The 13,280-nt window shown below is 35.8% G+C and overlaps 1 protein-coding gene across 7 annotated transcripts in view; it reads left to right on the top strand.

Moving 5' to 3' along the window:
- The window catches only part of ARL13B (ADP ribosylation factor like GTPase 13B), a 49,404-nt gene extending 40,597 nt beyond the window's left edge, over positions 1 to 8,807 (top strand). For 4 of the 7 annotated variants that reach the window (XM_042788984.1, XM_042788988.1, XM_042788983.1 and 1 more), the window contains exons 8-11: positions 661 to 886; positions 1,362 to 1,478; positions 1,832 to 1,900; positions 6,676 to 8,807. In XM_042788984.1, coding sequence (XP_042644918.1) covers positions 661 to 886; positions 1,362 to 1,478; positions 1,832 to 1,900; positions 6,676 to 6,752 — 489 coding nt within the window. In that variant the 3' untranslated portion in view covers positions 6,753 to 8,807. Of the gene's footprint in view, positions 1 to 660; positions 887 to 1,361; positions 1,479 to 1,831; positions 1,901 to 3,579; positions 3,624 to 6,675 lie in introns of all 7 variants that reach the window. The other 3 variants (XM_042788985.1, XM_042788989.1, XM_042788986.1) reach the window with 3 other exon arrangements.
- Positions 8,808 to 13,280: the final 4,473 nt, after the last annotated feature.

Genomic DNA, 13,280 nt, shown 5'->3' with positions numbered 1-13,280 from the left:
AAGCACATAAACTCTCAGATACTTTTCCAGTAAGTAATTCAAACATTTGCTTCTCTCCAGGATGAAAGTGCCTATATCCATATATCTTGTAAAGTCAGCTACATGCACAGTCATACACTTTATAATAACATACAGAGTAAGAAGAGAAGGGTATGGCTGTGAGTATTGCACAGATGGTGATTTAGTGATATCAAGTCTGTATGACACAATTGGTACTTGTCCAAATCATGGTAACGCTTTCTGGATACATAAGCTCTGTGCATATATATTTTGTTTTAACTAAAACATTGAAGAATACTAAAAAAGATCATTGAAGAGGAAGAATTAGGGGTTTTCTAACCTTTTGTGCAGGACTGTTGATGTTGTTTATATAGCTAGTGTTTTTTTGGTCATATGACCAAAAAGAAAACAAAAAAACAGGCTATAAACTATAAACATAAATATAATTTCTTTTGCTGTTAATTTTTTTTTTTAATTTTATTTTTGTTTTCCTTCCTCTGGACATGATATTGGAAATTTAATTTCTTCATGGAAATATTTTCTAAGCTAGATGTGGGGCAGAAAAATATTGTAGGAATATTTTGTTTTTTAAAATAACTTACCTGTCTTATTAGTCAGTTTACAGTATTATAAGTTATTTTAAAAAATTCTTTTTGTTAGAATGAAAAACAAATTGAAAAGAAGCGGCAAAAATTGGAGACTGAAAAGGCTACGATTGTCTTGAAATCGCCAACAGAGCAGGAACAAATGGGTGCCCAGCACTTATCAAGTAGCAGTAGCCAAAACACAAATGATAGTAGACTAGAAATGTGCAACTCTACAACTACACAGCTTTTGCAGCATGAAGAAGAGAATGACCAGCAAGCCTCAGAATGCCTTGACTCAGGTAAAACTGCTTTCTTTTAGTGTGTCATTTAGTGTTATTTTTCACATAGTTCTTCCCTCTGTTGTTTTTCATGATACCACACGTCAATTTAGTCTATTGAAAATATTAAAATACACCATTAGGTTATTGTATTGGAAAATCTGCTTTGAAAAAGTGTGTGTTTGTTGGTGTGACTGATACCATAGCTGAAACTAGGTTCATTTTTATCATAATCACATATGTGGTTCACTTTCTATTAGTACCAAGCTAAGTTGAATTTCTTTATTAAAACATTGAATTTGCATATATTCTATGCTTATGTTTTATTTTCTGTAGCAAAATGTTATGTACATGTTGCATTTCGTATAATTTTGTATATAAGTTTGGACTGAAAACACTGATGTATGTCACCTCAGTAACTGTATTAGAGGATGATCTAAGATATTCTCTGAATATGACTGTATGATATGTAATGCTTTATTTCTGTTTGGCATAGATAACAGTAAGAAAAAAAATAAAAAAACGAAATTAAAAAGGGGCCACAGGGTAGAACCTGTTAATGCAGAGGACACTGTTCCCAAAAATCCTACACCACCACCAGCTCTTCCACCAGGTAAGTGTACTAACAAATGATAATTGATGTCTCAATTTGTGGTTATTAGTCCTTTAAAATATTCATCTGTGAATGATGAAATTGGAATGGTCTTCATATAGAGATATGCTACTAAACCTTACTCTGTACAAAATCTTTGATGCAGTTTGCCACTTCATGGTACGAACTTTCAGCAGGGTTAATTTGATCTATTCTGTGGGGGAATAGATCATTATTCACCATATGTGCAACATATTACATAGTCCTGGCATTTCTAAATGCTTTGCTTTGTCCCAGAGAGAACTGGCTTCTGCACATTTCATCAGAATTAAGTGCAGTCATGTCATGTTTTGACTGTCTCTGTTTTCCTTTAGTTGGCTGGGGAACTCCCAAACTTAATAGACTTCGAAAACTTGAGCCTCTTGGTGAAACGCATCATGCTGGTAATTGAAAATATTTTGGGTTTTGTACTCTTTTAAAGCATTCTCCATTGTTCATTCACTTCTACATTCATTTCAGTCTTCATCTTTTTTTGATTTCTTAATGCCAGTTTTCATTGACCGAAAGCTAACCCTTTGCTTAGTAGAAAGCATCTTTTTGATTTTTCAAGTCTTATTTATTTTTTTACGAAAAAAAAAGTTGTCTCAGATTCCTATATAAAGTTTAAAGTGGCACAGGATATCAGAAATTATTAATGATCTGAAGTTATTTGCACAGCAGCATGCATTTACATATTATAATCTGCCGTATAACAGAGTAAAAGGACCAGTTACTTTGAGTCCAAACACATATTGCATTCAAAATGAAAGTTTCAAAGTATATTTCCATTGTCCATATGTAGATGGCTCATCATTATCTGATGCAATGGGGACAGGAGTTGGGTTACCTGGATACTGGAAGAAGTTTGAGGTACTCAGCAGAGGATATTGCAAAAAGACCTAAGCAGGACTGCAGACATCCAGCGGGGTTTATTAATTTGGCATCCATAGTGGCTCTTCCACATCCAGGCTGGTTCTGCACTACGCTGCCTCGTTGTTTCCACACTGATCTTATGATCTGATCTGGAAGTGCTAATAGCTTCAAAATACTGAACCCGAAGAGGCCCCGCGTATTTCTCTAGTTCTGTGAACCACAGCCCACATCCACGTGAATTTGCTGTGTGTAAGCTGACTCCTTGTGTTGCCTCTTGAAATAGACTAAAATTTCTCCTACCCACTGCTACTGTTTCCATATGGTTTTAAAAGCATAGTCTCTAAGATATTTGTCATTGATTTGGGGGTGTTTTCTTGTGAGAAGGAAATCTAAAGACCCATGGGCACCTCTGAATTAAATGCATTATGTTAGCAACTCCAAATGAGGGGCTGCAATCGCAGCTATGATAAAAAGCCAAACATAGATTTGATTGCAGAAGTAGTGAGTCTTCCAACTGAAAACTCTGTTATTGGTCTGCAAGGAGGGGTGTCAGTGATAAAGCTTGAGATCTGCTGCTTTGCCTGAAGGGTCAGTGTCCCTAAAAGTTCACAAACTGATAGGAGGCTTAAGTTTAATAACTGGAAATGTCAAGGTGTTACTAGTCAGATTCTTGATTTCTCTCTTCAGTAATGACTATTTTCTATTTTTGGAAGACGATAGAAGATTGTTTTTCATATGCTCATATTGCATCTTTTTGTCAGTTTTAGATTATAATTTCTTCATTTTTCTTACATTTTTATTTTTCAAATTTTGTAAAGCCAAGTGAATGTGGAGACATCTGGAGTAATATGAGAGAAGACTAACCAAACTAAAGCAATGGGAACGCTTATAATACAGATCGAACAGAGATAACCTGAATTGAGGAACTGAGAGGGAAAGGAGCTCAGCATGGCTGTAATGCTCCTTGAGCTTAACCCTGACTCGAACTGATTGTACCACTGTCACGTAGTACAGCACTATGTGCACATACTTGCTGAAGTTCTGAAGCAACAGAACATGGAGCTTCTCTGCCAGAGAATCAAAAAATGCCTAAAGGGGAATTAAGATCTCTAAAATCTAGATATTTATTTTTTTACAGGAGCATAATTCATGTGCATAAAATGTAATTTGTAGTCTTAATCATAAAATCATCTTGCTCTTTCTTTTGAAGGTATATAGAAAGAAGTCGGCAAGAAAGAAAAGCCAGATGAAGAGGTAGGGAGGGGAAGAAATGGAAGAGGTGGTACTCAATTTTTACCTGTGCCTAGGGGAGATGTTGCATTTTGTAGCAAGAGCACAGGTGGGACAAAGATTAAAAAAATCACTTCAGCTAGGTTCCCCACTTGCAGGTGTGAAAATTAGTAACCTGAGATCTGTGCTAATTTAGTCCATTTGTAAAATAAGGATAATAATTGAAGTATTTTGGAATCTAATGATGGAAAAGATGTTGGTAAGGGAATGACCTCTTGACCAGAGGTGTAACCACTGAAATCAGAAGAAACTTGAAATGCTCAGAACTTTGCAGCTGAATTCAAGACATGGCCTGTGCTTTGCAGAGAGATTTGTTTTTCTCAGGAATTTTGGGACACTCACAAGATTCACACAGATACAGAAAATCCTGAGAAAGCAGGAAAACCTCTATTGGGAAAGCACAAGTTATAAATGAAAAAAGCTCTTCAAATGCATGGTCCAGCGTTGTCAAACCTTTAGTTAGGTCACGATATCAGAGAACATCTATTACTTGCTTTGCTTAAAGCAGTTGGTTTTTTACCCATACCATTTGAGAGCCTACCTTTGATCAATTTTTATAGAATATTCCCTGAATTACATCTTTTTGAAAACCAACTTCTTTTTGGCTGTCCCTTCAGCAGTGCAATATATCTAGTTTGATTTTTTTTTTTCTTTTTTTTCTTCACAGCATTGCCCAAAATTAACTGTAAAGATGGTTTTAAAAGTGTTTCAGGCATTCAACCTCTGTGGAATAAAAAGGCCTGGTTTCTGTATTAGTTTCATGATTAATTGATATAAATGGCTTGAAGGCGCAATTTGCAGGGAAAGCTTGAAGTATTTTTTTTGTTTTTTTTCCTTTATCTGGGACTTTAGTAATGCTTTTTTTTTCTGTGGGTTTTTTGGATTCTCTGAAGTGCACTGTTTTCTATAGCAATACTGCATTTTGTTGAGCAGTTTTCTTTGACAAACTGTTATTGGCCAAGTGGCTGAAAAGTCTTTGTATACAGGGCACGTGAGTACCTACCTTCATATAGACCAGACTCAATAAACTCAGTTCCAGTAGGATGCCCAGTAGCAGATGCTTTAGTCAGGATTGCAGGTAAAATTGTTACTGTCCATAAAAGCAAGGAAAGAAAAAAGTATTTAACAGTCTGCTTTTAAAAGTTTAAGGAGCCTTGCCTATGCATGGAGGATATTTTCAGGAATACTACCAAAATCTGTGTCCAAGAGTGTATCAATGAAACAGTTGATAGCTCCTCAATGTAAATCAACCCCATTAACCTTCAAAACAGATACGGCTTTTTGTAGTGTTGATTTCTGCTAAAAGCACAGGAACAGGTGTTTCTCAGTATTCCCATGCATTCTAGTACAGGTCTTTGTCAGTTAGGATAGCAGATATTCCTTTGGTTTTGCCTTTAAAATTTCTCTTTTGAAGTGTCACAGATTTGGGGTAGATCTTGCTGCTGAAATAAATATATAAAAATAATGTGAGGTTGAGACAACCTCCAAAGGTTTGTGTTTTAATGATAGGTCTCCTCAGAGACATAGATCTGTCTTAATGATTTAAAGTGCAAACTGGAAAATTGAAGTGTTGGTGAGCAGGCTGTTTAGTATATATATTGAGTCATTATTGTGTCATTCTCAGCAGAGAACATTGCATTGGATGTTTAGGCAGAGTTAACAGGCTGTAGAGTCAATTATAAAAATCTTTAATTATACACTTATTTTCACTGAAGACTGTAATTTTTCCAGTTGTGCTAATGATTCTAGCACAACACTAGGTAATGAGTGTCTATTTACTGTCACTGGAGGATACATTTGCAAGAATGATAAACCTCTCTCATTATAGGAGGTAAAATTGCCTGCCAGTCCTAAAGTCATCTGCTAGACCTCAAGAAACGACTAATAAAAACATCCATTGTACAGGTTTTCATTTACCCCGTAATCATTTGTTGCAGTTTTGTTGCTTTTCACATGCTGCTGTAACACTGAATGAGCTCTATTAAAATCAAAATATTTACAGCATTAATATAAAAGTGTTATTATTTTACTGACTAAATGTAAGGGTAACTAAAACCTTGATCTCACAGACATACACATATTCTTAGAGTAATGTAATTCAACTTGCTTGCTTTTGTTAATTTTAGTTCAGGAATGCAATTTTAACACAAGTTATTGCACATGTAGAACAAGTGGAATGTATTTTGTGGAAAATTATGATTTATTAAAGCTGAATTTTGTGTTGGCAGGCCATCAATGCTTTGTTGGAGAAGAGGTTGTTGTCTACATAAACAAAATTGAGATTTGAATGCCTCAAAAAGCTGCTTTTATTTTTTCTTGATTTCTACCTGTTTTCTCTTACCATCTTTCATCGTATTATTTTGCTTGTGAAATGCTTTGCATGTACCAGTCTGCATGGCTTTTTTTCTTTTATATCAATTACAAATCTTTGACAATACTTGTTATTCTCTTTTGGTGTGCTTAATAACTTTGACTTGAAAAATTTTACTACTTTAAACTCCTTTATCGACAAAAGGAAATGTTGCACTGTCAGATAAGTTCTTAATATAGTTCTTTTAGAAGGTTAGTATGGCTTGCAAGATAAACGCCATGCATAAATGGTCCCGAAATTTTGGATGCTGCATAACATTATTGCGACTTAAAACTTTACTGTAATGCAGACTTCACTACAGCAATATTCAAATTTTGATACTTCATTTTTTTAAGTTGTTATTTGTACTCTTTGGATGTCTCATTTCCTATTTTTAGGGACGTTTACAGATCACCTTTGGGCTTGATCTTGCAAATGCTGATGCATGTATAAGAAAATGTAATTAAACCCTCTTTTGGCTAATATACCTCCAGACATTAATTAGCATTATGTCTGAAAGTTGCTTGTAGGAATTAGCTCAAAACTTGTAGGCTACCTAGCTTTCATTAAGGAAGCAAGAATTTACTTTATTTAAACATCCTTTAAGCAAGGGAGATGGTAAATGAGAGATTAATGTCTTGTTCTTCTCTGGCATTTCTTATACAGATTTCTATGGAAAGCCTCTGCCCCCACTGACTATACGCCAAAGACCCAACAGTGATACCCATGATGTCATCGCTTAACTGGATCACAAAGAGCATCAAAAAAAACATAATCAAAAAATTATATCAGAAACGTTTTTGCCCTTTAAGGAAAATTTTTAAAAAGACACTGTCAGCTTGTTGCAAGGTAACTTGGTAACAATTAAACATGGAGTTTATTCTGTTGCACTTAGTTAAGCCGAATTAGTCACTTTTCACATCACCAGCTCTTCTTCAGGATTTAGCATGAAATCAGGAAAGGTCTGTGTATCCATGGATGCTCATATGAACATGGTATTGAATATTTATTGGATTTACTTGTGAAAACACATAGCTGTAAACCTGAAGAGAAATACCTTCAAGATCACATAATACTGGATTGTACATTCTCACAAAGACCTTTCTCCAGGTGCTGCACAGTGGTTGGTATTTTTGCAACTAATAAATGATTCTAAAGCATTTTGTAAGATTCATGTATGATAGGGTGAATATAGGAAGGTTATGCAACAAATACTGAGTATATTTTTCTAACTTTTTATAAAATTATTTGAAAGTTTGAGTGGACATGCGTACCTACTACCAATAAAATGATACTTAGAAGGCATTAAAAAGCTTATAGTCAAATGCATACAAATGGAGAGTGTTTGATTCTTACATTTCTCTCACAGTAGCAATACCTCTTATTAGCCATTACATTACCAGATGAGTATTTCATATTTCTGGCAATCTGAAGGCAGGGGGAAGGTAGAAATGACAGTTTAAGATAAATACATTTTATACAAAATTAATGCTACTGCAATTGTCTTAAGAGTTTTCTTATCTGTTGTTTTCTTTGTTTTGTTAATTGAGTTTGGCATAGGTAATAAATTTAGTAGAAAAAATAAAGCTGAATATTGCATTGTATACTACAACGTACAAGAAAATTGCACACAGTGAATGTTTTTCACTAACTCAGTCAACAATTTTGATGGAAAGTTGAATTAACCAGTATGCAGATAAACTCCAACAGTTTTTAATCTCAATAATACTAAAATACTATCTTGAAAACTAAAGAACCCACAGATTTTTAAGGACTTATATAATACTTCCATGTACTGTGTTAATTTTACATTAAAAAAAAAAAAAACACATACAAGTGATACATAAACAACGAGGGTTACAGTTGGATATATTCCTATTTAAATACATGTTTTTCATCTCACGTTGGAGACTACTATAGATATATTGTGTAAAGTTATATTGTTATGCCACTTAGTTACAGCAAGGATGAAAACCCCATTCAAAGGTTTTTTTGAAGAAGCAGTACTTGGTGATTTTCCATTAGCTTTCAGTCTTCCATGACATGGCATTACCAAATGATTGTAGTAGATGTTAAAACAATGCAATGTATCTGTTGGGCACTTTGACATTAGAAATCTTTGCCATGTACCCCTTATGGCAATGAATTGCACAAATAAACATCTACCATATTAACCAAAATGAAATTATTAATTAAGATTTTTAAAGAGTATGTTTGAGTTGGTGGGAAGAAATAATCGGTCTTAAGAATATTAAGTTTGGAATGGCTGGAGAGGAATATTCCAAGTTTGCTAGTTTAGGGTAAGGATGAAACAGTTTGTATGTGACTGTCAGCATGAGAATACGTTCGTTGTATTCTAATAGTAGAACACAGTTCGGTTTGATTATTCTCAGGATTTAGTCGTTTTCACTTCAAATGAATACAATATTAAGTGGAGGGGGAGTTCCATAAAAGTATGGGTGCAATCTCAATCTTACTATCTTTAGCTATGTTACCACTTAATTTTTTTGGCTTAAAGGCTCTACTTTCACAGGCTTTTTTTTTTTTTTTACAACTTCAGTTTCTAGAAATGTATTACCCTTCTATTTTAACACTATCTAAAATAAATTAATGGAAGTCTTTATTAAAAATAAAGCTAAATACTGATGTGGTAACAGAATTTGAGAATCTGAAATGTAAGATGTTGATACTTATATGTGAAATGTGTGTTATGCGTGTTGTGTGTGTGGACAAATGTATCGGTTTTGTTTCTGCTTTTAAAATAAATTTTACCAATATATGACCAAAGAACTCAAAAATGTTTCAGTTTTGTTTATTAATATGCTCTGTAATTATTACTACAGTAGTTTTTTCTGTAATTTATACTTCCTTGACTACTTATTTACTCAAGGTGACATTTACGTATAGAGTAAAACTAATGCACAGCATCAACGTTTCCCATATTATCCAAAATTTACAATTTTTTGGAAGCAAGTATAGTCATAAATGTTTGATGTCTGCAAGTCTCATTTACATTGCTAAAATGTACAGAATAGAGACCTTATAGATGGAATCTTTGCACATTTTTACGACTGCAAGGTGATCAAATTTAGAACATATTGATAGATTGGGACTAAGTTATGTATATATGTATACATATCAAGTGCTTTGATAGTGCACTTAATATTTGATAGGTAATAAGTTGCACAGTTTTAAGTTGAGAGGTAATTGCACAAATGAGAAGATTTCATCAGGTTCTGATGCTTTTCATTGTCAATAATGTCACTTTCAAAATGTATCAGTGTATTCAGCTAAGAGTATTTGTACTTAAACACAAGTAGTAAGAACACAGAAATGTGCTACATAAGCAGAACATTTTGCATTATCTATGAGCAACATTTTAAATACATTTTAGACAAAATATTTTAAGGGTAAGTTAAATGTATCTTCTAAGATATAGAGTAGTAATTTTCATGAGCTGAATTAATGTAAAAGCTAATCAGTTCTTCAAAGTCATTCTCATTGTTGTCTTCCTTTTTGGCCAAAACCTAGAATTCACGCAAGGACCTTACTCAGAGATTTAAAGGTTTGAAATAGAAAAATAATAATTGTATAATTAATAGTAGGTACATTTGATGTCCCTTAGGTTTAGTTCCATGTCTGTGACATGATCTCTCCATGTAAATAACGCGTAGTGAGGGACACTCATACTGAGGTGAGACAAAAGCACTGTGAGTTTAGAGGAAGCTACTTGATCATCTTATGAGATTTTCTATTTCAGTTCCACGGTCCTGGTGGCGAATTAGAAAGCTTTAAAAGAAACTCTGTCACGGGCAGCTGGTGCCTGCTTTCTGGTTACAAGGATCAGGGTGGAAGCAGCCAGGCACCTGCCGAGAGGCCTGTGAGGCGAGGGTAACTGGCAACCCTCAAGCACATCCATCAGCCCGCTGGCCATCAGCGGGGACGCGGAAGCCCCTGTGCAGCAGGCTCTGAGCCTGTGCTCTCTTGCACTTTCTGGGCTGTGAATGCTGTATGAGCTTTACAAAGGAAGGCTGTGGTGATTATTCTTTCCTTGAAACTAAAAGAACAGTAACTCTGGAGGCCTATGTGCCACTTAAAAATGGATTTCTCAGTTTTGCTATTTTAGATTACTTTTAAAACAACGTTGCCAGGAGTGGTCTCACAACAATTTTCTTCTCCAGTAGAGACCAGTGTATTTCCTGAGAACATCTGGGTTTGGGTATAAGGATGTCACATTAGAAAAGATGTATGGACAGTAACAAAACGAGCAGCATAGGCTCTTTTTTTCCTTTACATAAGATTCAAACAGTATTTTTTCCACTAAGATATTCTAGTATTTTAGTTGAAAGCTTAGTACTGTAACTTCAGGATGCTAGCCACTAACTTTGCCAAACTGTCTGTTAGCTTCCTAGCTTCTGGAATTAATTCAACTTAAGTACTTTACGATTTTGAATAGAACATAACTCATAGTATTTCAATAGAGGCATCTGTAAAGGAAGCAAGGATCTGTATTTTAAAAGTAAGTGTAGTTTGAGACAAGTTTATTTTAGGACAGAAGAATCTTCTTGTTTGGTTGATTTTGTGAGAGTTTTGAGGGGTGGGTTGTTTTTTTTTTTTCCTATTTTCTCCCACTACTGTTCACATAAACTGTATTTTCTTAGGATTGCTTTGGCAACTGCTCTGTGGTAACAAAATCTGTGCTTTCCAGAAGACTTTAGGAAAGTGGACCATGGACTCCGTAGCAATCTACGGATACTTCCCAGTGAATATCAATTTAAGATCACTTCAAACTCTCTTCCTGCTGGGCTAGTGGGAAGATTGAGAAAGGGAAAAGTTGAGTGAGGATGAGTAACAAGGAAAGAAGTGCTTGCATCAAGCGAAGTATGTGGGCTAAACTTGTGAAGACCCACAAAGCCATGTGAGCCTGAATAAGGTAGCCATGTTACTGAAATAATGATTTACTGATAAGAAACTAGGTAATAGACTGAAAGACTGAAGAATAGGAAACTCAGGATTTTGAAGTGTATGCATACACGTAAAAATTTTCTTCAGAAGGTAATAGATTTTGCAGACCTCAGACTGATGTTTAGCCAGTTTTCCCACCGTACTTGCATGTGCTACCACAAAAAGCAGTGTCCTAAAATTTCTCATGCAGAAAAATAGTCTTTAAAAAGTTTCCCAAAGAGTACTAGCTGCCAAAAGTGTTAATTTACATGATACTTTAATCTACATATTTTTTTATCCTACCAGTCATGCTGTCCATGACGTTGATCTCCATAAAACCTAGCAAGCTTTTCCTAAGTCTGTCCTAATATGACAGAAAAGGAGAATACTGTTTGCTTTTGTATTTCTAAATTACTGTGTAATCATGGTGAAGACTCAATTTGTGCTTGCTCCAGGAAGCTGTGGGCAGCTGAAACTGAACAGTGAGTGGCCTGTCTTTTCTGTTTGTTAGTCTTGGAGGATGTTGATGTGCTGGTGGTGGTATTTCTGAATATTGATTCACTAATTCTAAGACATTTCAGCCACGCTCCGCTCCAAAAATATCAGGGGACAATAGGGCATACACTGTGTCCTCTTCCTTTGCTTTCCTGAATGCAAGGACGTGCTTAGAAAACACAAGTTTGAAGTAAGCTAACAAGTTTAAAGGAAATGTGTTAGCTTAAGAGAATTGTGGACTGTGCCGATACAACGGATTTTACAGAAATGAGATACGGCTTGTGGTTTGTTTAACAGGGCATCTGGGCATGCACACGATCGCATACATGATCGCCAGGTTAGTTGCTTAGGTGACAGAAATAGTTTTGGATTGCTCTTTATTAAGAGGAACAGTAGCCTGCCTTTAAAAATGCACTGAAGTTAATCCCCCCCGAGGCAAACCATCTCTTCAGTAGCACATGAGATAGATACAGGTCGCAGTTGCATTTTTACTGTTTTGTTGCATTTTGTCTGTTTGTGATGGTGGTGCTACTGAAAAAACTAACTCTAGTCCTTTGCTTCTGATGTGTTGCAAATCTTTCTGGCTTCAGACACATTAAGCAGCACTGATGGCACCATCTACAAGTGGAATATAGCCCTGGATTTAGGGGAATGTATCTCATTCAGCATACTGTTTTGGTCTATTAGTACAGTAAAATTCAATTATTTTATGTATTTTCTTGTATGTTACCAGTTTGGGCAGAATTAAAGCCACAGAGTACTGTACTTTTTATACCAGTTTTGTTCTGTATCTGTTGATACAACTCTTTAATAAAAAGCCTTTCTGCTTACCTTTCACATCTGATATGTAGATTTCCATTTTGCCTACCTGCTCTTTGTCAGGATCCTGACTGGAACATTTTAAATAAGCTTTCACATTCAATGGTAAGTTGCATGAGGTTTGCATAAATGTTCTTAGTCTTCATAACTGCCTGAAACTCAAATATTTATCTGTAAGATAGCGCTCCTGCCTTTACCTTTGCACCCCTTTCCAGTGTTGATTTCAGAGGCCAGTTTTGGCGCACAGAAGCTGTGTGGGCAGCCATTGATCAAAACTACTGTTAAACAAACTTTCTGTTTCCACAGGGGTTGCTCTTACTGAAGCAATCGGCAATTGCTGATGGACAAGCGAGGTTTTGCAAGAGGGAGGGTGTGTGGCGACTTTGTATTGCTAGGCCACGACGACTGCAGCAGGAGATGGCCAACAGAGCAAGATGCCCTTTCTCACAGGGGGAGTTTGCAGGTCTCTGCGGTTCCGTTCAGGCATCAGAAGAGGAACTGCCTGTGCATGGCGGCAGCCTCAGGGTTTAGCACTGCTAAACTGTTACTGGAAAGTGGTAATTAATTTACTCTCTGAGACTCAATTTTGGAGTTTTAGAAAGCAGGCATTCTGTATTACGGCACTGGAGATACAGGGGATAGCTCCTCCTAATGTGTGTGAAGACAAAATCAACAAGCATTTATACTACCTTAATCGTACATAGTCATTACTTTTTTATCATATTTTTATCATATTCATAACTTTTCTGGGAACTCATTAGCATATGTTAATCTCTCTTGTGGATGTCTGTTGGAGTCTTCAGGTGGTTGTTGGGGGTCTTTAGATAAAAGTTCGTAGTCCTTCACTGTGTCCGCCAGCTGACCCTTCTGCGCAAGCTCAGTCGTGTGGTCACGTATATCTTGTCCTTCAAGGCTGGCCTGGTCTGGTTTTGTTGCTCATTTGCAGCTTCCTTATCTTTATGTTTCTTTGCACCTGCTACTACAAGGCTGAACTGTCTCAAGATTATTTATGA

This window comes from Tyto alba, unplaced genomic scaffold (genome assembly GCF_018691265.1).
Source record: "Tyto alba isolate M040663 unplaced genomic scaffold, T.alba_DEE_v4.0 Super-Scaffold_14, whole genome shotgun sequence".
Lineage (NCBI taxonomy): Eukaryota > Metazoa > Chordata > Aves > Strigiformes > Tytonidae > Tyto > Tyto alba.
This window is presented reverse-complemented; position numbering and strand designations above follow the sequence as displayed.